General features: G+C 33.2%; 3 protein-coding genes and 1 pseudogene across 4 annotated transcripts in view; all 4 read right to left on the reverse strand.

The window, feature by feature from the left end:
- Window positions 1–1024: 1024 nt before the first annotated feature.
- LOC114334210 (iron-sulfur cluster assembly enzyme ISCU, mitochondrial-like) lies at window positions 1025–1473 on the reverse strand. The gene has a single exon (XM_028284247.2). It carries the CDS (start codon window positions 1345–1347, stop codon window positions 1075–1077), a length of 273 nt encoding a protein of 90 aa, XP_028140048.1. The 5' UTR covers window positions 1348–1473; the 3' UTR covers window positions 1025–1074.
- Window positions 1474–1575: 102 nt separating this feature from the next.
- Window positions 1576–2097, reverse strand: LOC126883839 (iron-sulfur cluster assembly scaffold protein IscU-like; annotated as a pseudogene).
- A 72-nt stretch (window positions 2098–2169) lies between these two features.
- LOC126884121 (iron-sulfur cluster assembly scaffold protein IscU-like) lies at window positions 2170–2902 on the reverse strand. The gene is made up of 2 exons (XM_050649952.1): window positions 2789–2902; window positions 2170–2737 (listed from the first exon to the last, which is right to left on the reverse strand). The coding sequence occupies exon 2, from the start codon at window positions 2717–2719 to the stop codon at window positions 2264–2266; it is 456 nt and encodes a 151-aa protein (XP_050505909.1). The 5' UTR covers window positions 2720–2737; window positions 2789–2902; the 3' UTR covers window positions 2170–2263.
- A 4867-nt stretch (window positions 2903–7769) lies between these two features.
- LOC114334157 (uncharacterized) overlaps window positions 7770–27854 on the reverse strand; it is a 34744-nt gene continuing 14659 nt past the window's right edge. The window contains exons 4-10 of one of the 2 annotated variants that reach the window (XM_050649953.1): window positions 25418–27728; window positions 20017–20205; window positions 19714–19953; window positions 13959–14084; window positions 11860–12271; window positions 8247–8448; window positions 7770–8052 (exon numbers count right to left, since the gene is read on the reverse strand). In XM_050649953.1, coding sequence (XP_050505910.1) covers window positions 7963–8052; window positions 8247–8448; window positions 11860–12271; window positions 13959–14084; window positions 19714–19953; window positions 20017–20205; window positions 25418–27728 — 3570 coding nt within the window. In that variant the 3' untranslated portion in view covers window positions 7770–7962. The remainder of the gene's footprint in view (window positions 8053–8246; window positions 8449–11859; window positions 12272–13958; window positions 14085–19713; window positions 19954–20016; window positions 20206–25417; window positions 27729–27854) is intronic. The other variant, XM_028284197.2, reaches the window with a different exon arrangement.

Genomic DNA, 27854 nt, shown 5'->3' on the forward strand with positions numbered 1-27854 from the left:
AAATTCTCACTAATAACATTGTAACAATGCCATTGTTTAACTACACAGCTAGTTATACAATGCTAATAGATACAAAACGTTTCATGTGGGAATATTTTATCACTTACTAGTATTGTATTTAGATTATATTTGTAATTTTTGTCTTCAGACGACAACTTATTCATAATTGGTAGTTATTTTATACCTAAGTTAAAAGATTATTACAAAAAACCAATTTTTAGAGCAGGTTACTAAGTAATAAGTTATGACATGGATTCCTTTAAGTAGTTATAAAAAATTCACTGCTTCCTTTGGAAATTTTGACTGGATACTATTAAAAAAGAAAGTTTACAGTACACGTACATACCTCGTAAGTTGAAGATTGGTTTTGAAATAGCGACGGTAACTGTACCTAAAAACTATATAAATTTTAACATTTTGTCATAGCACCTTAAAGTAAAAGCGTAATTGGATGTTTGCTGAAAGACTCCTGAGTCCAGGTACCATGGGCAGTTCTAGATCCATCAATGAAGCAGTTATTTTACACATCTTTCCCTATCTGATATTTTCAAAGCTTGGTCACATTTCTATTGTTATATTAATTTGACATAAACATTTTTCTAGAGATACAGAGATTTATTTTAAATAAAAATTATGTTCCTACTCTTGAAAAGAACAATAATATTTTAAATCCCTTATCAAGTAGGATGTAAATACTTTTTCAAGTATTTACAAAAACTTTACTTAATATGACATCTTCAACTTTCAAATATCTGTGGCAAAAAGTTTATCTAATGCCATCCCCTCTTTGTGAACACACACACACAAAAACTTTACAACCACTTGGAGATAAAAATGTTTATTTATATTATTATCTTCATGCTTCATTGGTGGCATGTTTTATAACAAAAAATAATACCATGACCTCTCTAAAGTGCTTAACTACAGAAGGTTATTCCATTCTGTGTAATAGGGAAAGGCATAAATATAATTAAAAACCACAAATTTTTTATCGTTGAGAGTATTTATTTCATTTAAAACTTACATAATAATATAACTAGTACCAACTTATCACATTGTTCCAGTACTGTCCATTTAAGCTTCCTTCTTTTGGTTTTTAATTTTGTAGTCTGATAAAGCAGCTTTAATGGCATCTTCTGCCAACATAGAACAATGTAACTTCACTGGAGGCAAGGATAGTTCCTTTGCGATGTCAGTACTTTTCAATTTGAGCGCCTGGTCTACAGTTTTGCCTTTCACCCATTCTGTTGTATACGAACTGCTAGCTATAGCAGAACCACAACCAAATGTTTTGAGTTTCTCTTCAATGATTTTGCCATTGTCGTCAACTTTAATCTGCAGTTTCATTACATCACCACAAGCGGGTGCTCCAACTAAGCCGGTTCCAACGTTTTTATCGTTCTTATCCAAAGATCCAACATTTCTGGGGTTCTCGTAATGTTATATAACGTTTTTTGGTAACATACAACAGAAAGTCTCCAGATATGCTAATATCTACTGCATAGAAGAGTTGACGTAACTTTGAGAGCCATTTTTTGATTAAATAAAAAGGGAAACATAATTAAAAACCACACATTTTTTATCGTTGAGAGTATTTATTTCATTTAAAACTATTTTCATAATAATATAACTAGTACCAACTTATCACATTGTTTCCAGTTCTGTCCCCTTGAGCTTCTGTCTTCTGATTTTTAATCTTGTAGTCTGATAAAGCAGCTTTAATGGCATCTTCTGCCAACATAGAACAATGTAACTTCACTGGAGGCAAGGACAGCTCCTTTGCGATGTCAGTATTTTTCAATTTAAGCGCCTGGTCTACAGTTTTGCCTTTCACCCATTCTGTTGTATACGAACTGCTAGCTATAGCAGAACCACAACCAAATGTTTTGAATTTCGCTTCAATGATTTAGCCATTGTCATCAACTTTAATCTGCAGTTTCATTACGTCACCACAAGCGGGTGCTCCAACTAAGCCGGTTCCAACATTTTTATCGTTCTTATCCAAGATCCAACATTTTTGGGGGTCTCGTAATGTTCTATAACGCTTTTGGTAACATACAACAGAAAGTCTTCCAGATATGCTAATATCTACTGCATAGAAGAGTAGACGTAACTTTGAGAGCCATTTTTTGATTAAATAAAAAGGGAAACATAATTAAAAACCACACATTTTTTATTGTTGAGAGTATTTATTTCATTTAAAACTATTTACATAATAATATAACTAGTACCAACTTATCACATTGTTTCCAGTTCTGTCCCCTTAAGCTTCCTTCTTCTGATTTTTAATCTTGTAGTCTGATAAAGCAGCCTTAATGGCATCTTCTGCCAACATAGAACAATGTAACTTCACTGGAGGCAAGGACAGCTCCTTTGCGATGTCAGTATTTCTTAATTTAAGCGCCTGGTCTACAGTTTTGCCTTTCACCCATTCTGTTGTATATGAACTGCTAGCTATAGCAGAACCACAACCAAATGTTTTGAATTTCGCTTCAACGATTTTGCCATTGTCGTCAACTTTAATCTGCAGTTTCATTACGTCACCACAAGCGGGTGCTCCAACTAAGCCGGTTCCAACGTTTTTATCGTTCTTGTCCAAAGATCCAACATTTCTGGGGTTCTCGTAATGTTCTATAACGTTTTTGTGGTAACAGGCAACAGAAAGCCTTGCAGGTACGCTCATGCTGCGTAGAAGAGTTGACGTAACTTTGAGAGCCATGTTTCGTGTAAATAAAGTCTAAAAAGTAACAGATTAATGCGAATTATAACAAATCATTTTATATTTTACCTTAAATCCAATGAACTTCAAAAAAATTTATATGCACATAATCACCATACAAACAATGCGAAATGAAAGTTTGTCAAAGTCAAAAGTCCATTTCTTCTTCTTTTTTTATTTAACCATGGAATTACAATGTCAAGAACACGACCACAAGATATGCAATTCACATTTCACATTTGCACTAAACTAAAAAACATAGTGAAGATGTTAGAATTAAACTAAAAATTAAACATAGTGAAAATATGTAGAAATTATCATGAAAAAAATAAATAATTTTAATTAGTTGATAAAAATGAAAAAGCAGTATAAATAAATGTCGTTAAAATTTTAGGAAATAAATGTTTATTCAGATATCTCTTGATCTCTTCTTGTGCTGTGCATACTAAAATTTGCTAAAATACATAATAGGTACACAACGTATCTCCCGTACTGCATTAGTAAGTTCCAGACCTAACTAGATATTTTATTGTAAAACGATAGTAAAACGATTCCTTTGCCTTCCAAAGAGGCTTTAGCACAGTATAAAGAGGGACAGTAAAACCTCTTCTAGTCGGCACTTTGATCTCAAGAAGTAATACCGGCAGTACGCAATTGGTAATTCACCAGTGGTGGATGCGGGTTTTCCTTGTTAAAACCAGATACATGTAAAAGGGATGTACTTGCTAGGGATGGATATGCCACTCAATGCACATAGATTAATAATATAGTTGCTCAAACGTCGACCTAGGATTGAGTGGTCTAGCCATCTTTGTCAGCCACATGCGCGGGATCGTTTGGTTAAAAGAGATAGATAGACCACCGATCGACTGTTTCCATGCTGCTTCCGCGTTACGCTTTTTTGGCGAGTATGCCGAGTCTACGCTTAATATGTCAATGGTTAAAACCCGTACGTTTCTACGCGACTATATAGCACTGCAAGAGTGGTGGTCTAGCGACTGGGAACCTTGCGAGGTCGCCATGCGCGTTGAAAGATTTTAAATACTTCCAATTTTTCGGAGAGTAGTTCTACTGTCCCTCTAGTTTCAGATGTGTAGGATGTAGATGTTTCAGGATGATCATAAGGGGGGGGGGTTACAACTACTTGATAGTCTCTGTGGGGTATGGAATAGTAATGATGTTAAGCGTATAGAGCTCAAAGTACATACAAATTGAGGGGGGTTACGTATAACCCACTATAGTTGCGCCTATGTTTAGTTTCAGCGATTATTTCCTCATCGGAGAGATATATCTTGCCACTGAGCATTTTTTGTAGATCAGAATCGCTGGGAGCCAGATCTGGACTATACAGTGGATGCAGAAGCAATTCGTCTAACTCTAATTCGTGCTTTTTTGATATCATTGTCATCTTTGCACAGCTGGTTCCTAAAAAAACTGATACGACCCTTAGTAAGATTTGATTATTTTGAGCAGTGTATGATTGGTCTGACATTATATTATATTTATTATGACAGACAAATAATAAAATAAACAAACAAACAGCCAATTTTTGAGGTTGAACGGGTTGTGGGACAGCATGTAAATAATAAATATTTATCCTTCAAAATACACACTGCTCAATTTTCTACAAAATACGTTTTAAGAGTCGTATCAGATTTTTTTGGAACCAGCTGTACCAAAATACACAGAGACCATAACTTTCCCGGCTCCAACGCTTTTTTAATCTTGTTCTTGAATATGTAATTAGACGGTTGACGGTGAGCGGAATAACATACTTACAAACAAATCTACCCAATTAGCAGCATACGCAGATGATATAAACATAATGAGCAGAACAATGAATGCAGCGGAAGAAACCTACGTTGAGTTGAAACAGAGTGCAGAAGCAGTAGGGCTAGCAATAAATACAAATAAAACAAAACTACTCATACAAACCAGATCAAATAGACCGGCGCAACAACACTTTATTGACGATATAAGTAGAACATGTGAATAGATTCACGTACCTAAGAATGGATCTGGTCGCAAGCAATGAAGAAGAATCGGAAATAAATAAAAGGCTTGTGCTGGCAAATAAAGCCTATTTCGCGATGGGCCACATATTCAAATCGCGAGACGTACATCGGAAAACAAAACTCCGGGTCTATAAAACAATAATCAGGCCCATAGTAAGTTATGGCTGTGAAACATGGGTGGTGACACAGAAATCTGCCAATGCATTAGATGTGTTTGAAAGAAAAATATTACGTAGGATACTGCGCCCAATAAGTGAAAATAACAACTGGCGAATTAGGTATAATAGAGAAATATACGAGCAATATAGCGAACCAACTCTAACACAATACACTAAAACTGCAGAGATTACGGTGAGCAGAGCACGTGGTCCGCATGCATGAGAATAGTATCCCCAGAAAATTGCTAAATGCAAGAATGCAGGGAAAAAGACCTGTTGGAAGACGAAGTCGATGAGGATGCCAGGAACTTCCTGGGAACGCGTTCATGGAAAAGAACAGCGGTAAATCGAAATGATTGGAGAAGCTTGTTGAAGGAGGCCAAGGCTCGATTTGGGCTGTAGTGCCATTGGATGGATGGATAACTTTCCCGGCGGTTTGTTGTGCCTTTGGTCGCTTTGAACGACTTTCTCCAGGTGCTGTCCACTTAAACGAATGACGATTTCGTGAGTGAAATGATGGATCCATGTTTCATCCATGGCGATATCAACGAAAAAACTCCGACCTATTCCAATTAAACATGTCCAAACCGCGCGGACATGCATCAATCGGTTGTTGTTTTTGCTCTGGCGTGAGAAAACGCAGCACTCATTTGGAAAACAGCTTCCTCATACCAAAATGTTCACGTATAATAGTCCAAACACAAATCTTCAACACATTTAGTGTCAGCTATCTCTTGCAACTTCACTTTGAAGTTTTCCATAATAATTTTCAGCGTTTTTTTACATTCTCGGGAATAACTGCATCATTTGGCGTTCTAGAGCGCTTAGTATCATTGGAATCGATAGAGCAGCGAGTCCCGGTAACACTTGCCATTGCTCAGTTTGGACAATTTTTTTTTCGATCAAATAACAGTGATAAATCAACACACGGAAATTGCTTCGAGTCCATTATAAAGACTTATGAACAAGCACCAACTAGCATTGGACACAAACAAATGCTGGGTTCAGAAACTATAGTTTTTCGCATACGAAAAAGTAAAGTTTAATCTCGTTAACTGGGTAAGTAATAATCCGAATGACATGACATTTTGACAGTATGCTTTTAAAGGTTAGGACTACCGAAATTTCATATGGAAAATTCATTAGCCTCCATCTGTAACGGGTACAAAGGACATTAATCTTTTCGAACTCCTGATACTGTTGCTTCACCCTGTATGGTAAATCCGTTTCAGAAATTGTGTTTGTTTGTTGCGTGGAAATGTGTGATTATTTTTCATTTCTCGTGAATCTGTGGTATTACGTAATTAATTCTTGATTTTCATGCGTATTCGTATCTCTGTTTTTATCTGAAGTTGAGTTTTTGCCGTCAAAGAAATGAGACTCTGAGAGTAAATCTTTTTGCTAATGTATTTTTGGCGACGAAAATATGATGCTCTGGAGTGGTTTGTTTATATAGTGCATACCGTTGCAGAGAGGAGGCTCTGAGTGTGTTTATGTAATACAACAAGTTTACACGTGTAATATTGCGAACGTTGCAAAAAAGCCTGGGAGAATTTTGGGCTGAAACATAGATATCAGAATTTCGTTGATTGAATCCTATTTGCGGGAGAATAAGTTATTGCCTTTGAAGGCGTGGTTGAAGATTGCTTAAATCTTTTCTATTCGTTTTGAAATGAAGAGTGGAAATTGGCTAATTGTTTGATTGGTAAAACCGGACATGGTTGAATAGGATAGAAAAATGGGGAGATGGAAGGAGTTTTGGGTTGTACAGGAGTTCGAAGTATATTCGAGATCAGTTCTAGAGAGTCTAGAATAAGAAGCTGAGGGCTTTCCGTCAGCAGGCTCTTTGCCTTGCTGACGGAGAAAATTGTTGAAAATAGTTCAATGGAGAAAATTAGTTGTTTGTATTTAGTACAGTTTCTTTGAGTTTTTGTTCCAGATCCGAAGTAGGCTCAAGTGGCTGCTGTGGTCGTAGAGAATGTAAATTCTCGACCGTATTTTGTGTTCGTAGTGATGGATTAAACACATCCATTAGTTTTCTTTTGTCGAAAAGTTCTTCGTTTTTTTTTAATAAGTTTAATTAATAACAATAATAATAATAATAGTTTCCAAGTTTGCATACAATAAACGAACAATGGAATTTCATCTCTAATATAATTAATAGCTGTACTTTGTCTGTAAAAATGAGTGTCGTTATGTGCCGATGTGCATCAGGACAATGTTTAGCACCGTAACTGCCGTATGGATAGACTATGGATCACCCACGAATAAAGAACACATTAAGTTACTTGCGCTATTTTTAATTGTTGAACTCTTACGTTTTCTCGCGAATTCATGAAACTTTATTTTTTTTGATAACAATCTTGCTGAATTTTTATTAGTTTCAATAAAGTAAGAATTATGTTTAATTACCAGATTTTGTTTACCAATCTCTATCCTTATAAAGCAATCACACATGAAAGTAGCCTACGGTAAGTACAGATATTTCAAGTAACCGGCATTCTTAGTTTTATATTTTTTTTATAAGTAAACATATATGATATTTTCTTTTTTTTTAATAATGGCGCCCCCCGAGCAATTGAGTTTCAATTTTATTTAACATCTATTAAGAATCCACACCCCTAGGTCTCTGAAGACTTAGAGCTACCGAGGTATATCATAAAGTTAAGTAGCACCAAGTATATTTTTATATTTTGTTAAATTTGTCATGTTACACATTATTTTTTTGCCTTTTTTATCCATAGGCGTGCTACACATCTCATGGATAGGCCCGGGACTTGACCGACGTATTACTACGATCTAGTGTAAAGAGAACAATCCACTAAAATGTAGCGAACAGTAAGAACAATATCCATATGAAATATAAAACAGTGATAATATTATTTATAAAGTTTATTTTAAAACATTTTATATTATTTTATAATATGAAAATAATTAAAATTTGCTATAATAAAATTGTATATAACACAAGCATATGTTATAGAAATTAATAAAGTTTTGCAAAGTTTATTTAAAGATTTTTTACAGTATAAATTATATTTGACCTATACAAAAATGAATAAAACCATCATCAACTTTTTTCTTTCGCCTTTTTTCTGCTTGCCTGCCATTGATTAGTACGGAAGGTAATACATTTTTTATCTAGAAAGGTTATGAGATCCTAAAAACATAAAAAATAATATAGAATGATATAATGAAAATATATATATTTCATACATAAAGAGTCTTATCTTAAAACAGTTCGATCTACACAAATATATCGCAAAATATTATTAGGGCTTTTTCATAAAATATCAAATTATAATAAAAATTGAATTTTTATTATTGACAATATCTTTTACTGTTTTATCTTACCTCAACATGAAAATTGCATCCAGATTGTTCTTTTAACATTGAATGAATTACTTCTAATTGAATGGGTTCATATAAAACGATACTTTGTGAAAGGGACGGATTACAGCATAAAAAATTGTACCATGCTAGTTGTAACGGAACTCGACAAGACATTATTGTTTTTCTGAATTTTCTCTCGAATAATAAGTCGCTCTCCTGCTCACTGTAAAATAAAAAAAGATTACACTATCTTACGTCATCAATAACCTACTAAACAGTACATAAAGACTTGTAGCGATTATTTTAATAGCACCACTACGATCGATGCGTGCTGGATATGCACACAATTGATCAAAGGCCACTGCCCTTTCCTGTACCCTGCTACTGAGTTTTGATCAATCGCTTGCGTTAATGGGTTCCACATACCCTATTACACAAATAATGGCAAATGCTGGTGAACCAGTTGAAGGTTTCACACGTATCAAAAACGCCGCAGAAAACATCGGACTTCTGATTAACATTGAGAAAGCTAAAATATTCTCGGTATATCAAGAATGCAACAAAAAGAGGTGCAACATGAAACTGTAGAAACGGGAGAAGAATTCTGCTACGTAGAGTCACTGGTGGACTGCAAAAACAACACATTCAAAGACATAAGAAAAAGAATATGCGCGGCTAACTGCTGTTATTTTGGCCTAGGCTCTAAACTAAAAGCGAGAAGTATGTCAAGAGCAATAAAGTACGCTCAATGCTCACTTACCGATCGAAAAAATGGGAAATGCCGATGCGAGGCTAAAGAGCTATTACTAATATTTGAAAGAAAAGTATTGAGGACCATATTTAGGATTCCTTAAAGACAATCGTAATAAAAGTCCGTGTGATGTTTAACAGTTTTAATTAATAAAATAGATAACTAAATTATAGATACTATTAAATTGACGAAATGTAAAAGTGTTTGTGAAATTGCGACTAAAATTTTACGAGATCTCACAAAAGAAAATGTTTGAAATAATCGCTTTTATCTACTTAATATATGACCGGCTTGTCAATATAGAAGTACGTACAGTAGAACGTCGATAATCCTTACGTCAAAAATCCGGACCGTCAATAATCCGGACCGTCAATAATCCGGATTTGTATCAAGCAAAAATATCTGGTTCTTTTAAAATAAATTAAGATCTTCGCTGCGAAAAACAAACCTCTACCGCAGTTCAAAAATATTTTACACATTTTTTTAAAAGCCCAAATAGTGTCCGATGTTTTTACTGTACACACGGTGCTATTATAAATTAATTACAATACAGTGTTTAAACATAAAAAAATGCTTTGATTAATTTCACCTCTAGACACTTTACTGTACAAGAGAAAACATAAAATTTTAAAACGTTTGTTGTACTTTAATGTGTATACTGGCCTTTTTTTGAGGTAATTTCGATAATCCGGATAATTTGATAATCCGGATGGGGTCCGGTCCCAATTAATCCGGATTATTGACGTTCTACTGTATTAAACTTCGCGTCCTTTCGATTATTGCCAAATACAACCTCTTTCCTCGTTCGAATCTCAAAATCGACTGCCTCTCGCATCCCTACGCTAAAACAAATTCTCTTATATCTAATCTCCCTTTTCCGTTTTAACCTATTAAAATTGGATCAAAGTATGTACCGACTTTTTCCAATAAACGAAAACCAATAAAATTAGTCAAGGCGGCTACTTATGTTTATCTTGCGTCTCAGCTAACTCCGATTCCCGATCCCACATGTGTTCTTATGCGTGAGACTCTTATTTCTTTTTGGTAATAATAATAAAGAAAAATTATATACAGGAGTCTTAAAAATTAAGGTAAAATATTTACAATTCTACATTTATATGGTGGAGTTAACGAACAGGGTCTGCGGAGCACATATCGTAAAATCCATCAAAATAAACCGCCCAAGATGGGTGGGCCACATTATGATGATGGATGAAAGTGATCTTGCTAAAATAACTATACTAAGCCGGTCGGAAGAAGAAGGGGGCGACCTAAACTGAGATATCTGGACGACGTGCAGGAAGATGTAACGGAGATTGGAGTACGGGGATGAAGACAGACACTTGACAGGGGAAAATGGAAGAATGTTTTGAGGCAGGCCAAGGCTAACGGTGAGCTTATATCGCAAACTAATAATGATGATTATTTCATTCATAGAGATTTTGACAAATAGAAAGCTACAAAAATAAAAATTACAGCGGTAATTTTTTTCGATAATTTTCCGTCGTCAAGCATAACGTCAGATGCCCTTCGTTCGTTTCTACGCAAAAATGAACATTCAGTGACATTAATGACGATTAATATTTTACAACTTGTCAAAGAGAACACCATAAACAGGTTTAGCCACTATTCAGGCGAAGATATCAATAAAATATTAGTTAAAATGATCTAAAAAGACAGTTTTATTCATGAAATAATTTTAACGAATTACTCTCGAGCCCTTAAATATTATCGATTTGTTTTGCCCTCGTGACACTTTGACATAAGTTCACTCCCCTTCGGGTTGTGCAATTAAAACTGTCAAAGTGTCACTCGGGATACAAACAGTGGCGGCTCGTGGTAATTTAAGGAGGGTGTTCAATTAAAGAATGTAATTATACGAACGGTGAATACGCGCCGCAGGCGAAAAATTTTTGGGGCCTCGCCAAAAGATGTTCTGTAAAATGAAACCTATCTTTGACCCGATTATTCAGGATGTCACACACTTTTTTTGTTTTGTGCAGAATATGATACCTACTGAATGATGGCTCTTCTTCGGTGGTGAAGGTGGAGGCAGAAGTTACGAATAATGAAATGGCTTTGTCAAAACTGTTTAAAAATCCGTTTATTTTAACGGCATCCAAAGACCGAGATTGAAATTATAGTTTTATTCTTTGAAAATACTAAACATGGAAAACAAAATAAAGAATGTAGTTTAATACACCCACATAATCACTAAGTTTTTCTATATTGTTCAACTTTAAAACAATGTTTAAACTTTTTGTTTCTTATTGCACATTCCTGTACCAAGTTTATCTCCGGCCAAGTTAGTCCATTCTTTTTATAAGAAGTCGATTTTCAAAACTATTTGCACTTTCTTTTATAAACATTACTGAATAAGGCTCCACCATCCTAAAAAAGCTACCTACCAATATTGTATTTAATAAAATCCCACAACAGAAAATGCCAAACTGTGAATCGAAACGCTTCGCCCCGGTCTCTGTGTGCAGTGCACAAATGGTCAATGTTTTAAGATAGGAGAATCCCTGGTTCACGGATTTAAGAGCTCTCGTTCTTCTATAGGGTTACTGTATAGTGGCTTGGTTCAATTTCAATTCTGCACTTACCACGTGCATCTAGCGTAGCGGTGTTGTGCAAACAAATTATGTGATTAATAAATACAGTTATATTTTAATGATACATGATATTTATGAGATTTAAGAAAAAATATTTTAATGATATTTATGAGATTTTTAAAAATATGTATTTTAATGAAATTTGATTGGGTGTTCACTGCACAAATGAACCAATGGAGAAACCGCCCCTGGATACAAATCAATAATTTTAGAGCTCTCATGTAATTACTACTGATAATCTAACCTAATTTTCTTTGGCTTAGCTTACCTTTCAATTAAAGAGCTTCCAACAATGTTAATGCTCTCAGTCTTTTCAAATTTATCTGACAATTTTCTTCTCTTAGCTTCTCTTGTTTGTTCCTCTTCAGATACCTCTTCTACGTTTTCATCCTGCACAAATGGGTGCGTTGTATCGTATATATACTTCAGCAGCTGTATACCTCTTCGTCTTTTTAAGGGTTTGATTCCAAATTTATCCAATTCTACTCTAATTTGAGGAGAATTCATGGCATCGTAATTTGCCATTGGGGTAATATTGTTAGTTTTTATAATAACATTTCCATTTGGGGTGGTATTAGTGTTGGTAGTTGATTTGTAGTTGAGTTTGGAGTTTTTGTCCGGAGTTTCTGTATTTATATCATTTACCACATGTGTTTTACTGCTTGTTGGGCTGGGTTCATCTGTAAACATGTAAATACAATTTTAACATCATTTTATGAGAGAAGATAAAAAAACATAGTGAGTTGTATGAAACAAAAAACCCGTGGGGTACGATTAGTGGGCAAAAGAATAATAATCATATCATTTTTTTTGTGCAGAAGTCGCGAATGAGACAACCTGCATGTGGGTTGTCAGAATATATCAGTACCTACTATTGTTTGTTTTTTAACCAAGAGGAGTAATTCAAATTTACCGCGCTGTAATGCTTGTTTCTAATTGGTCAAACCGCAGGCAAATTTACTCCACTGTTATTAAATTTTGACACTAATGACATTTATGAAATTTTGGCACTTCTGTCATTTTATAGGTTAATTAAGTATATCGGCGATTTTTTGTGTTTTCTGCATTATTCCTTTAATTTTTAGATTTTTAGTCTACTTTTATATAAAATTGTTTTTAGAACTCTTTAGCGATGTGTTAGTATAATATAATATGTATGGATTATCATCGAAAGCTGATATGATCAACGAAAAAAGAAGATGAATTTGGTGACGTTTCTAGTAACTTTCTTGGGTGTGAATCTGTCTTTTTAGTTTACTCCTCTTGGTAAAAAAATCAACATTAGTGATAGGAAACCTATACATATTTCATTACACTAAAGAGATACCCTTAGACGTTTCTTATGACATACTTCAGATATACAAAATTTTTTAATCAATAGTAATTCTACAATATCTATTTTTCTGTATACTTTAAGATAAAAATTTAGTTTAAAAGTGGCGTGAAATAATACACAAGAAGTGTTTGTTTTCCTAATGTTAATTTTAGTTAAATCCATAACTGTCTTCCAACCTATGCCACCTACAATTAATTGAGACAAGTTGGTCTGAGTCTTCATTGACTTTCGTTGATCAGGACCTTCACATCACATGCCAGACTGTTATTTCTTATATCATCATTCTCTTATCTTTTTTGTCAAGAAATTTCAGCCATAGATATACCAAAAAGGTTTTCTCAATACAAATTTCCTTGGCCTATGTAGGGTATAACATACTTACTACTGGCCAGATCTCTTGTACAGTTATCTGTTAAGTAACCTCACCGGGGACCTGATGATGAGCAGTACCATTGTAATACTTACCGCCCAAAAAACTATTAAAGTATTAAGTCCTTAGTTTTCTGTCAATATTAAATTCTAATTGGAAGACTTTTTCTGAATTCATTAAAAACAAAATTAAACATTACAAACACCAGACACTCCAGATGTAGCACCGAAACCTTTAGTGTATTTAATCGCCCTCAATAGTGAAACATATTGAAAAATTTACTATATCCGTAAAAATGTACCATGGTGAAATAGCGAATGTATGATAACCATTCGAGAAATCGAAACCGTGGTAAAAAGTATTTCAAAATAAGTATATTTATTGTATATTAAATCCAAAAAAAAACTAGTTAATTGGTTAGAATATTAACCATTTAGAATAGTTAATTACAAAAATGCCACAAGGAAATAGTTTCAGAACAACATTAGTTAATTGGTATTAAAATTTATTTTGTTCGCGAAAAAGTGTAGAGTCGTAATTTTCGATTTGCAGTAGCAACCTGGACCAAATCATGAACAGCTTAAATCCATTTTGAAAAACTGAGATTAATATCAGACATACCACTTGAATAAGAGTCAAATTCGATGTTTATACATATTACCTAAATCAGTTGTTTCCATTGGTTCCAAGTATCTATTTGTTGACACGGGCTCCTCAGATATTTCTTTACCATTATCATCATGGTCATCATCAATATTGTTCTGTTGGCAGTATTTATTCTTCAGTTCTAAAAAATAGAACAGTATGGTTCATTACAATAGAAGTACTAAGTAAGAGACTAAGGGCTGTTTGATTGGTCAACTCTTCTTATGGGGCTGGTGACTTCCAGGTACATCTTTAGCTGTGGAACAGTTTCAATGGCTGTTATGTAAGTACATACCGATTACTAATAACTTTATATTATGTCGTTTGATCGCATACCATCTTGTCAGGACTCCATCAACCCTTAACTAGTTAAGGATTGATGGTAGTATATATTAAATTATATACCAAGCAATTTTCATCAGATTGGTCGCTCCCAATGACAAAATGTCTCATTTTTACATGCTATAGACTGTTGAGTTCAATACTCTACAGTTGTTTGGCTTTATTGTGTGATTAAAACCAAGACAAAGTTGTTTTTTATGTTTTATATATGTATATGTACATGTCTCTCGTTTTGTGTTTTTAGCTTGTAGTTTGTATTGAGAAGACTTTTTGTACTAGGCCTGATGATGAGTCATATATTGTAAGACTCAAAACCGGTTCCCCATGATTATATAACAACTAATAAAAATACAAACTTAAGATTGCAAGTATTGACTCAATTACTATATCCAATTGTATAATAGAAGTACTATTTAATTTGAAAATAAATATTTCGTATAAACAAATAGTTATTAGCAAATTACTCTGGGCTAATTAGCAAAATACAAGGAAAAGTTATTTACCAGCAATTTTATTGCTGGAATCGAATCTTATTATTGTATGTATTAATAATATAGGTATGCAAAGTCCGCAGATAGTGTGCTACTTTTTTTATAAACAAAATGGCGCCCGAAAATCGTGTTTTTTCCAATTTTTGCTCTATAACTCCAAAGATTTTAACTGTACACCAAAAACACTCAAGTAAAAATTCACCGCAATTAAATTCTGCATAGAGACGTGTTTTTTCCGATTTACTTGGATGAAAACTTTCCCCGGAAAAAGCGGGTTTTTCCAACAAAATCTTTAATTTTCAACTAAACTTTTAGATAAGTAATTGTTAATCAATAATTAAATAACTTGGTAATGTAAAAGCCCTTTTTGTATAGATTATAATTCCAGAAGCCAATGGAAATTGAACGAACAGTTTAGCAACAATTGAATTGTTAATTAAAAATTTACGGTCGCTATAATAACGACAATAATTACGATGCATAAGAATAACTATGATTTTTTCATAAAAAGACACTATACCTATCTAATGTACTTTACAGAATTGAAATTGGACTATTTAAGCGGCCTCAGGAATATTTTAAAATTATAAACAATTTTTTGGCTTATAAACAAATAGAATATCTCGGGAAATATTAAACTAAATTAAATTGTGAAAACGGTATTCGAAAGAAAGCGGCAGGACGCTTCTTTTAAAAGAAAAAACGTTTAATTATGACGAGTGGTTCCTGAGATACAACCAGTCAAAGTTGACCGGAATTGACGGCAAAGATATAAACAATAGGATCATAATTTTCAAACCATCACCTTTTTATTTTTGTCCTCTTTCTCCACACCAATTTTCGTATCTTTAAAATACTCATAACATATATTATTATAATAAAAACTATCGATAATACGTGTGAAAATTGCCAAAAATAGCAAAATTCCAATCAAAAATTAGGTTGGAGCAAATGTAACCCTCAAAGTTCAAAATCGGTATACGTTAAAAAAATGCATTTTCTCGGCTTCCCATGGAGCAATTTCCTTCATTCTTTTTTTGTTCCCTAATAACTCGAGTAGAGCCATCGAACTAACGCATTATTAAATGTCAAACTTGCTTTTGTTTTGTTATAATATATTAATTTATTTATAAGAACAGAAAACTACATATTTTTCCAGTTGTAGGCTTTTTTTTAGATAAACTTACTACAAGTGTACCTTTTAAAGTTAAAAACATAAATACAGTGGAACCTCGATAAGTCGGCCCCCGATAACCCGGAAATCCGGCTAACCCGGACCGATTTTCATCAGACAAACATTTCAACAATAAAAATGTATGTATTATTTTACAACATTTTATCTGTAGCCTCTTCTGGAATGTCTTAAAAATATCGAGTTTCATTGATAAAACGATAAAACATTGATCGACCATAATATAATATTTGAGAGATAATGGGTATTTGTGTAATTTGAACGATACGATAGTAAAAATGACTCTCATGGCACACGGCGGCGGCGGCATAACGATGTTCATTATCTCGGGCTAGCGCAAACAATAGGCACCTGTTATTCCTGTATTTATTTCCAACTGTCTTTTAAAAAATTGTTTTTTTAACAATGGTCTTTTAAACAATGAAAGAGCCACTGTTCTAAAATAACATAACATTGTTCCGATGGCAGACGAAATTGACATAACCGAAACTGACTGAATTTTTTTACCTAGAAATGAACAATACTCTATACTCTATACTGTCTATAGTCTATCTATACTATACTCTATACAACTATAATAGGTAAGTTAGATGTGTACTGTGCATATATATTTCATGTTATTTTAATTAATAATACATAATAACGGACTTTATAAGTATACCGTCTTTTATTAATTTTTACCATGCTCTCCGGCTAACCCGGATTTTCGATAACCCGGATCGGCCGTGGTCCCGATTAATCCGAGTTATCGAGGTTCCACTGTATTTTCATTTGAAAGCTGTATAATTATTTAAACAATTTTTATTTAAACAAATTAAAATTTTGTGTTATAATAAATAAATTAATTTATTATAACAAAAAAAAGCAAGTTTGACATTTAATAATGCGTTAGTTCGATGGCTCTACTCGAATTATGTACTTGGGAACAAAAAAAGAATGAAGAAAATTGCTCCATGAGAAACCGAGAAAATGCATTTTTTTAACGTATACCGATTTTGAACTTTGAGGGTTACATTTTCTCCAACCTAATTTTTGATTGGAATTTTGCTATTTTTGGCAATTTTCACACGTATTATCGATAGTTTTTATTATAATAATATATGTTATGAGTATTTTAAGGATATGAAAATTGGTGTGAAGAAAGAGGACAAAAATAAAAAGGTGATGGTTTGAAAATTATGATCCTATTGTTTATATCTTGGCCGTAAATTCCGGTCAAATTTGACCGGTTGTATCTCAGGAACTACTCATCATAATTAAACGTTTCTTCTTTTAAAAGATGCGTCCTGCCGCTGTTTTTCGAATACCGTTTTTATAATTTAATTTAGTTTAATATTTCCCGAGATATTCTATTTGTTTATAAGCCAAAAAATTCTTTATAATTTTAAAATATTTCCGAGGTCGCTTAAATAGTCCAAGTTCAATTCTGTAAAGTATATTAGATAGGTATAGTATCTTTTTATGAAAAAATCATAGTTATTCTTATGCATCATAATTATTGTCGTTATTATAGCGACCGTAAATTTTTAATTAACAATTCAATTGTTGCTAAACTGTTCGTTCAATTTCCATTGGCTTCTGGAATTATAATCTATACAAAAAGGGCTTTTACATTACCAAGTTATTTAATTATTGATTAACAATTACTTATCTAAAAGTTTAGTTGAAAATTAAAGATTTTGTTGGAAAAACTCGCTTTTTCCGGGGAAAGTTTTCATCGAAGTAAATCGGAAAAAACACGTCTCTATGCAGAATTTAATTGCGGTGAATTTTTACTTGAGTATTTTTGGTGTACAGTTAAAATCTTTGGAGTTATAGAGCAAAAATTGAAAAAAACACGATTTTCGGGCGCCATTTTGTTTATAAAAAAAGTAGCACACTATCTGCGGACTTTGCATACCTATATTATTAATATATACAATCATAAGATTCGATTCCAGCAATAAAATTGCTGGTAAATAACTTTTCCCAAAAATGGCCTCCGATAATCAGCCCAGACTAAATAAACAAAGAAGAAAGTACCTGAACAACTAGAGGTCGTGCACTCACTTTTTACAAGCATTCCTATAAACGAAACCCTAAATAGACGATAAACTCAAGACAATAGCCAGCAAAATATCGTTCAACAGTTATTGAAGTTATACTTCTTTAGGCACGAGGGTGAATTTTTATTTTACTAGGCGCATGCGCACACCGACAGTATGGTATTAGTCGCTCCATCTTTTAAGTTATGTAGCGCAAATAAGATGTGCGTGAAAAGAATATATTATTAGTGTTTTTAGTAAATATATTTATTATAATTTTTGTGTCTGTGGATTTGTCTTCCTCGTAATAAGTATTATTGAAAATGTTTATTTTCAATTAATCTATCTGACACCGTGATTGTAATTATGTCCGAGAAATGATCGTATGTAGACACAACGGTGGTAGCTGATCGGTAGAGCATTCGCCTACGGATCGAGAGGTCCCCGTTCGAATCTGGATAAACTTATATTATTTTTATTTTTTTAGTTCTTAGTTTAGTTCTTTTTAAAATTAGTTTAATATTTAAATACAATACAAAAAACTGTTTAAAGTAGATATTGTAACAAAATAATTAATCACCGACCGCAAGTAACAGCCCACCTCGAGACGTAAGTCGAGAATATTCTCGCGGAAGCACGATATACGATATACGATATACGAAGCACGATAATATGTGGAAGGTCACACAGTAGCTAAAGGTGGCGAAGTCTCGAATGATCAAGAATAACGTTATTTGCTATTTAAGTGGAACGCGCTTTTATTGGAGTTTAGTTTTAAGCTAGATATTTGTAAAGAAAACTTGTATAAATAAATAATAAAGTCGTAAATAAATACGAACGCTCGTTTGAATGTTACAATATATTGATTTATGAAGTTAGATTATATTATAATAGAAGTATAACTTTTTACGTACGTACAAAGTACACACACACACATTCTCTTTTTTAGCTTCCAAAATCAATTCTACAGAAAAGTAAATGGTGCCTCAATAGACTCCTTACTCCCTCCAGTAATTGTCAATATGTTCTTGGAAGACTTCTAGACCCGAGCACTATCCGTATAAATGCTCAAACACATGTGTTATCTACTATAATACGTTGTCGATAAATATGTAATTTGTCCCCAGAGCAAGGATGCTTTGAATTCTTTTCAAACCCATCTGAGTGGTATACGTCGTAGTATCCAGGTCATGCTAAAGATGAAAATTAAGTCAATTTTACCGTTCCTCGATGTCCTCATAAATAAAAACCAATCTCAAGGTTTCTATTACTCTGTAAACCAGACCCCCAGATCATACGAAAGCCCTTCTTCCATATATCATAGGCATCACTGACAACATTCTCAAATCAAATAGAATAAAGACAATATTTACCGCTCAACAAAACCGTTCATTCAAGGACCAACATTCCAAATGAGCAACACGGAGTTTATGAAATTCCTTGTGCAGACTTCTCACTGAAGTTCAACATTCCTTTGAAATTATTTGTGCAGGCTTATATAGGCCAAACCAATCGAATAATCCAAAACAGGATTTATGAACATTCCATATCTGTTCGCAATTCCGATTAAATTTCAGCGCTAGGCCAATATAATTTCAATACAGACCAAAAAAATGGTTTTGAAAATTTCAGAACTATAGCCTCCATCCGTTTTTATAAACCTAGAATTATCTGAGAAGCAGTTTAACCTAATATAGAAGATATTATAACTAATAGACTTACCTAAATGTACCGCCTCAATATCCTTAGGTTCATTACCATGACCAACACACATATCATCAAAATTAGTTAGATTATAAAAATTCTTGTGATTTTGAGCACTAAACTTCATTGAATAATTTAACTCTTCATCATCTAGTACCTCTATACTTCCTTGTGAACAAGTACTGTGGCTCTGACTAAAATATTCAGCATCTGGAAGGTCTTCACTATGTTTCACATTATTCTCTGTAGCTGCATCATCTGTATTGGTTTTAAGAAAAATTGTTGCAAATAAAAAGCAATATTGTTTAACTTGGTACTTACCTTCTAAGTTTAAAATACCTAGGACGTAATCGGTTACATTCAATGACTTTGTAGAGCTGAACTCACACGAAATATTGCCAGAATCTCTAGAATAAGTCTTTGTGCCAAAAGATTGTCTAGATGAATCTTCAAGCTTTTTTTTATTTCTACATTGCGGATTGGGTTCTGTGATAACTTTGTCATTCACGTCTAAAAAATAAATTAAGTAGAAATAAAAATAAAATTAAGTAGAAAATTGTATTTTTCTACAACCACTATTCAAAGTGCACTTTTCTGTACAGTTTTATGTTAACAAAGTTGATATTTTCTCACAGTATAAGATTTATGACATTAGTGGGCAGAAAAATGACGTTTCTGTGCAGAAAAGAATAGTGCTTTTCAAAAAAGAACCTATTTAACTCATGTCCGAGAAATCTGCAAAATTCGCTACTTTAACACATTAAGTGCGTTCGCGGGTGTCTGTCGGCGACTAGTCGGCGACAAATTAGCAGCAAAACGCATGCGCACTTTAAAATGATATAAATAATATCGTTAATAGATAAATATACAAGGTATATTTACCTGGTATAATTTAATAATTAGTTATTAATATTAACTAAAAGTAAATATACCTTGTATATGTATCTATTAACGGTATTATTTATATTAAGTGAGGTTAGAAATTGTCGGCGACAATTTGTCAACTGTACCCGCGAACGCACCTAATATTTTTGAACATATTTGGTATTTTACAAATGACTACTTCATTCTGAGTAAGGTTATATTATATTCTATTTACATCTGTGGTTAAAGTGTAGTCAAATATACAACCTGTAAGACAATTATTATACCTACTTAATTATCGAATAATATTTAATTATGGATGTTAAAACTGTTTTATTTTAAAATTTTATTCTAAATAAACATTTTATAATTATTATCAATTAACCAATAAGGATTTAGCAACCTCAGCAAGACACGTCGAATGAAGTAGGTCTGGTGGAAATCCGTGACTGCATAAATATAACGTCAAATGTGACATTATTTTGTAATAATTTATTTAAAATAGTTTAAATTCAAACAAATTATGTCAGTGCATTAATTTTTTAACTTATTTCTGTATAATTTGTTTAGGTATACGGAATTTAAATTGATTAGTATTAATTAAATACAGTTTAAAATTTATAACCTATTATTATAATAAATCTTGCGGCAAATTGCGGTACTCGCTTGCGCTCGTACCGCAACTTTTCAAACTCGTGAGAAATTAGTACCTTTCTGCACTTGTTGCACAATATACTATTGTGTGAGTAATTTATACAGGATGTTTCTAAATAAGTATAACAAACTTTAAGAGGATCGGTACGTATTTTCGACTGCAATGCTATTCAAATGGGGATTCATTTTTTTCGAATCCTGAGAAAACTAATAAGTATTTTTGAAAAATTTAAACGCAGAATGAAAGATCACGTTATTAGCGAGGGCCGAAAGTCCCTGAGAACTTCTATAATGTTTATTTTAATAAGTTACAGGGGTGAAAAACTAAGAGAAAATTTAGTGTGATTTTTAATTTCAAATATATCATTCAAAATAAACTTTTTATTTATTCTAAGGGACTTTCGGCCCTCGGTAATAATTTAGTCTTTCATTCTGCGTTTAAGTTTTTCAAAAATATTTATTGGTTTTTTCAGGATTCGAAAAAAATAAACACAATGCCGTGGTAATATTTTCCAAATCTATCTTTGTCTTACAACGCACTCAGCCGAATATATTGTCAGCATATATTGTCAGTCAGACACTAACAATCAGTGACAATTTTAAATATTTGACATTGCATCGGGAATATGTTGAGTTATTGATTAAATATTATTGATATATAGTGTATTTGATAAATAATTGATTTAAGACGTGAACTTAATAAAAAGTTATTTATTGTGTATTATTTGCGGAAGATCCAAGCAGAGAATACATCAGGATAATATATTCTGTGATCCAAGTATTTTGTTGTTAAAGATGTTCAAAATTGTAAGCGTTCCATAACAATATATTATTAAAAAATCACTTTAACACTTTTCCTCTTTTCTCGATTGAGTATTAGTCTTTGTTGTACAAATAAATTATTACAATCACTGAGTACATAGTTAGTGAAAAAATTATGACATTTATTAACTGAATTAATAATTTGCAATTATAAAAATAACAGTTATCCAAGAACATTCAAAACTCATCTCTTTAAATTAATGATGACATTTTCAAGTAGAATGACATTCTAGTAATGTTTACATATCCATACCAGTGTGAATTTTACTACACGTAATTTGCCGTGTAAAGACAGAAAAATTAGGGATACACGTAAAATATTTGCGAATTATGGACCCATAGCCTTAAGTAGAAATTCTACATGAAAAAATAATGACAGTTTGCTCTATAAACATATGTCCGCAAATGCTTCGTTTCCGGGATACGGGGTGTTGAAATATTTCTTTCAAACCGCCAAATTATTTATTGCTCTAAGACCGGTCGAGATATGAAAATGAAATTTAGTATGTTTTAAGAGGTAGTTATTACGCATTTTTTTGACACAAACAAGGTGATGGTTGTCAGTAAAACGCCAATATAACCGGAAGTGGTAACAGCTTATGGTTAACATGGAGAGAACTAACAATATTGCCTCACCTACTTTGGTTGTAATCTAAATGAGAACTTAGACATGGGCAAAGAAATTAGAATACATACAGAGAATGCCAGAGCTGCATTCTTTAAGATGAAGAAACTGTTATGTGGAAACAAAATTTCTCTCAGTCTGAAAATTAGATTAGTGAGATGTTATATGTTCCCTAGTCTTTTGTATAGTGTCGAAGGTTGGCCTTTAACGGATACACTTCTCAAGAAACTGGAAGCCGTTCAAACCTGGGTATATCGGAGAATCCTACGTATAAGTTGGGTGGATAGAGTTCATAAAGAAGTTGTTTTGCATCGGACGGGAAAAGTTATGAAAGTCGTCAGAACAGTTAAAAATCGCAAACTTAAATATACTAAGCATCAAAATTAACGCACCACCTTAAAAATGGGACATTTTTGATGTCTCGTATTTCCTAAAACTGTTGTTCGATTTGAGTGATTTTTTTAGTATATTATAGCTTTATTCTTCAAGAATATCGATGTAATAACATTATTGTTAAACAGGTAAGTGTCATTGTATACCGGGTGTAATAATTATAGTGTGTTTTGGAACATCCTGTGGAATATTCTAGCGTATTAGGTACTTTAAAACTAGCAATGTTATTCATCAATACAGGGTGTTTCTAAATAAATACGACAAACTTTAAGGGGTAATTCTGCATAAAAAATAATGACCACAAAGGACATCGCACACATCTTATGGAAAATATAATGTCACTCAAATTCAATAAAATTTGTATGAATATATTCGTTTCTTATCATTGCGCCAACTCTTAATTTTCAATAATAAGAGCAGAAATTGATATAAATCAATCTGAAATCAAATGGGTAGGTACATAAGTTAGAGAGAGAAAAAATATTTTAAAATACCCAAATTAGTTAGTTCATAAATCTTCTCGAGCTCTTAAGCATCTTATTATAATAATTTCACTAATCCGCTTAGGCCCAGCGGGGTTTAAGCTGTTTTGAATAGCACACAGAGCAATAGTGATTATAACTGACACGTTTATAGACTCCAAAAATGTGATTTCGATAAACTTTAATTGCAATTTGCGCCGTAATTAATCATAATTAAGAGTTAACGCAATGATAAGAATTGACAGTTAATTTAAAACGAATCTATTCGTATAAATTTTATTGAATTTGAGTGACATTATATTTTCCATAAGATGTGTGCGATGTCCTTTGCTTTATAAAAATTATGTTCGCAAATGCTCTGTTTCCGAGATACTGGATGTTGAATTTTTTCTTACAAACTGACGATTTATTTATTGCTCTAAAACAGGGTTAATATGCAAATGAAATTTGGTAGTTTTTAAGAGGTAGTTATTGCGCATTTTTTGACATACAATTAAGAATTTTATATACACCATTGGCGTGTATACGGGTAGATACATTTTAGATACATCCCGTATGCATGCACGCCAATGGTGAATATAAAATTCTAAATTGTATGTCAAAAAATACGCAATAACTACCTCTTAAAACCAACCAAATTTCATTTGTATATCTCAACCGGTTTTAAAGCAATAAATAAATCGCCAGTTTGTACGAAAAAATTCAACATCCCGTATCTGGGAAACGAAGCATTTGTGGACATATGTTTATAAAGCAAACGGTCATTATTTTTCATGCAAAATTACCCCTTAAAATTTGTCGCACTTATTTAGAAACACCCTGTATTGATGAATAACCTGGCTATTTGTTAAAGTACGTAACTTTTTATTCTCCAACATAAGCGAATGAATCAAAAAGAAAAATGTTAAGAAAGCCTGAGGCTACAGTTGAGTTTTAATTTCAATATTTTATATACGCTAGAATATTCCACAGGGTGTTCCACACTTTGAGGAAAAAACACACTGTCATTTTTACACCCGGTATACAATGAAACTTACCTGTATAGTAATAATATTGTTACATCGATATTCTTGAAGAATAAAGCTATATTATACTAAAAAAATCACTAAAATCGGACAGCAGGTTTAGGAAATACGAGACATCAAAAATGTTCAATTTTTAACGTGATGCGTTAATTTTGATGCTTAGTGTATTTTAGCCATGTTATGCGACACCCAGAGAGATATAATATACTTCATTTAAGGAAGGTAAGGTAGACGGAAGAAGATGGCAAGGTAGACGTAAGAAGAGGGCCAGGTCTAAGAACAACGTCATGGCTTAGAAACCTGAGAGAATGGTTGCACAGATCCTCTGCATCTCTTTTCCGAGCTGTCGTCAACAAAATTACTATAGCCAACGATCGATAATCGAGCACGGCACATGAAGAAGAAGTTAAAGGCTACAATTTATAACTTCTGTTGTTTCTCAAATGGCCGATACGATTCTCGATCCACTAATGAAAGCTCAAAAGTACTTGAGATCAGGGCATTGTTAATACTGTAACGAAAGAGAACTCTTGGCCGACCCCCGTATAACGGTACACAACTCGAGAATGACGCAATCGAATAATCGAGGCGTCGCCGTCGGCGGGGCGGAGGGGTAAAGAGAGTTCGGGAACGTACCTCAAGTATGCGTGATGAGCCGATAGCTAGAGATGAGCGTGGATGGTTCCAGAATAACGGCTGGGCTATAAATAGGAACGGATCTTGTAAATAAGTTTAGTTTAAGCTAGATATTTGTAAAGATTAATAAATTCGTATAAACGAACCGAGAGTATTATTTTAACCGTAATTACGCTTCAATACTAATACAAAGAAACCGTTAAATTACTCACTACTCTTACCTCCACTGTCTTTAGTGTTGTCGTCTGAACTTTGCGTTAAATCCACAAATTCTTCATTCCCTTCAACTGGCTTACCAAATTCATCACCACTGTTGGCAGTATCTTGATCCTGATCACCTATCGCTTCTTTTGTTGTTTTAGCCAAGTCAATCTCATAAAAGCTAAGATTACCTTTATGAGCGTCTAAAGGACCAGATTCTGAATCGTTGGAATCGGTTTGAGATAAATCTATGATTGCATCTTTACGTAACCCGGAACTATTCTTTTTCTCATGGAGGCTTATGCCTAACATATCATCAGATACACTTTTGGATTTTGCAGACAAATTTACGCTATTTGGTATCTCGCTATCAGACAAATCCATGTCTAACATCTCACTACTGTAAAATTTCGCAAACTGTTTCTTCCTTTTAGTTACAAAAGAATCTGACTTCGAGTTATTTTTACTGGAAATTGCTACATTCTGGGTTAAGTCATCGTCAGATAAATCTACGCATGAAACCTTCTGATAAGATCTCTTTGGCGATTGATTAGTTGACAATACTACCGTAGTACTCTTACACGTGTCTTTACTAGAATAAGGAAGGCTCGAGTTATTCGAATAGACTGGTAATTGCTCAGAGAGTTTTGTTGATTCCGTTTCAGATTCAGTACACGACAAAGCATGCACATTCTCATCATTTTTTGCAGAATTTTTCACTTCAAAATCAAAAACTTCTTTCTGAAATACTTCTTTAGTTGATGAAATATTCTGAATCGAACTTTTAGTCGGTTCACCATTATATGGTTTGTTTTTGTATAAGTTTTTCCTTTGACTTTGTTTACTGGATTCAGACACGGAATCATTTGAAGCTTTTGATATATCACGAATAGGATTTTCTTTATTTTCAAGTATTGTACCATCCGGTATATCATACATTGTTATTTCTTTATCAGAAGAGTTATCACATGAATTAAAATGTTTCTCCTCACATATATCGTTTTTATATACTTTATCTTGACTTTCTTGTGTTCTATCATTAACTCTTTCACTACTGTTAAGTCTAGACCTATTTTCCAGTACTACTGTATCAACCGTTAAATCAAGAGGTTTTACATCTAGTGAATACTTCGGTGGATCACAAGATATTCCTTTATTATACAAATTACATCTAATTTTCTGCACCATGTCTTTACTGAGGGAAGACATTTTTAAGTTATCTGGACTAGTTTCAAAATATCTAGATTTTATTGGTGACTCTTCAACACCAATATGTGATCTCTTATCTCGAGCCATATCTTTAAGATCTGTGGGTGAATCCAGCAAATTTTCTTTGGTTACGTTTTTATCTTTTGAAAAACTTTTACTTGGAGATTTGTAATCTTCGTTATCATTATCTGAGTCAAATAAATCTGGAGAAATACATTTATCAACTTTGTTTACGCTTATATCAAGTTTATCACAACCATGTGTTTCTTTCTGCACTGCTTGTTCTATATTACAGACTTTGAACGACATTGCAACTTCTGCATCTACTATAACATCGATGGCATACTCATTCTCGCTTTCTTTGTTACTCTGAGCATCCAAACACATTTTATCTTCTTGGTTTATTAAAGAACACTCTTGATTTATAAGGGTTTCATTTGACTTGATGCACGAATGTTGAAATTCCGTAGTATCATCGTCACTAATTTCTTTAGACGCTGTATCTGGAATTAGTGATCCGGTTCTACCTTCTTGGCTTATAGAAGAACACTTTTGAGTAATAATAAGGGTTTCATTTGACTTCATGCTCAAGTGTTGAAGTTCCGTAGTATCATCGTCACAAATTTCTTTAGAGCCTGTATCTGGAATTGGTGACCTGGTACTACCTTCTTGGTTTATTGAAGAACACTCTTGAGTTATAAACATTTCATTTGACTTCATGCTCGAATGTTGACATTCCATAGTATCATCACTAATCTCTTTAGATACTCTATCTGGAATTGGTGACCTGGCTCTACCTGGAATGTTCTCCCAATCTTTAAGAAGATATCCTGCTGCAGCCTTAGTTGGAGACAGTTCAAGAGAAGGGCAAATGTACGCGTCGAAATCGTTAAAACAGTTCATTTGCCAACATTTCTTTTCCTCGGCATAATCTCCTAAAAATGTGCTGTTCAGTTCGACAGAATATATGTTGGTGTTTTTGAATGTGTTTTCTTTTTGTTCGCTTAATAATCGAGAAACTTTGTTATCAATTAAATCTTGTCTTTCCTTATCACTACGAAGAAAAAGAACCGGTGTTACGAATCGGTACTTGGACTTTTTTGGTCTCTTTGTTTCCTGAAACTAAAATAGAATTCATATAATCCACGCTATACTTTATTTCACATTAAGAATAGAACATTGCGAAGATAGCCCCATGCATTTCTTATGAACGATAGAAGCGCGCCGATGACATGCCGTACTGATTAA

This window comes from Diabrotica virgifera, chromosome 4 (genome assembly GCF_917563875.1).
Source record: "Diabrotica virgifera virgifera chromosome 4, PGI_DIABVI_V3a".
Classification (NCBI taxonomy): domain Eukaryota; kingdom Metazoa; phylum Arthropoda; class Insecta; order Coleoptera; family Chrysomelidae; genus Diabrotica; species Diabrotica virgifera.

Excerpts from the sequence above, each read along its gene's own strand:
- LOC126884121 (XM_050649952.1), bottom strand. The coding sequence starts at position 2,719 with ATGGCTCTCAAAGTTACGTCAACTCTTCTACGCAGCATGAGCGTACCT.
- LOC114334210 (XM_028284247.2), bottom strand. The coding sequence starts at position 1,347 with ATGAAACTGCAGATTAAAGTTGACGACAATGGCAAAATCATTGAAGAG.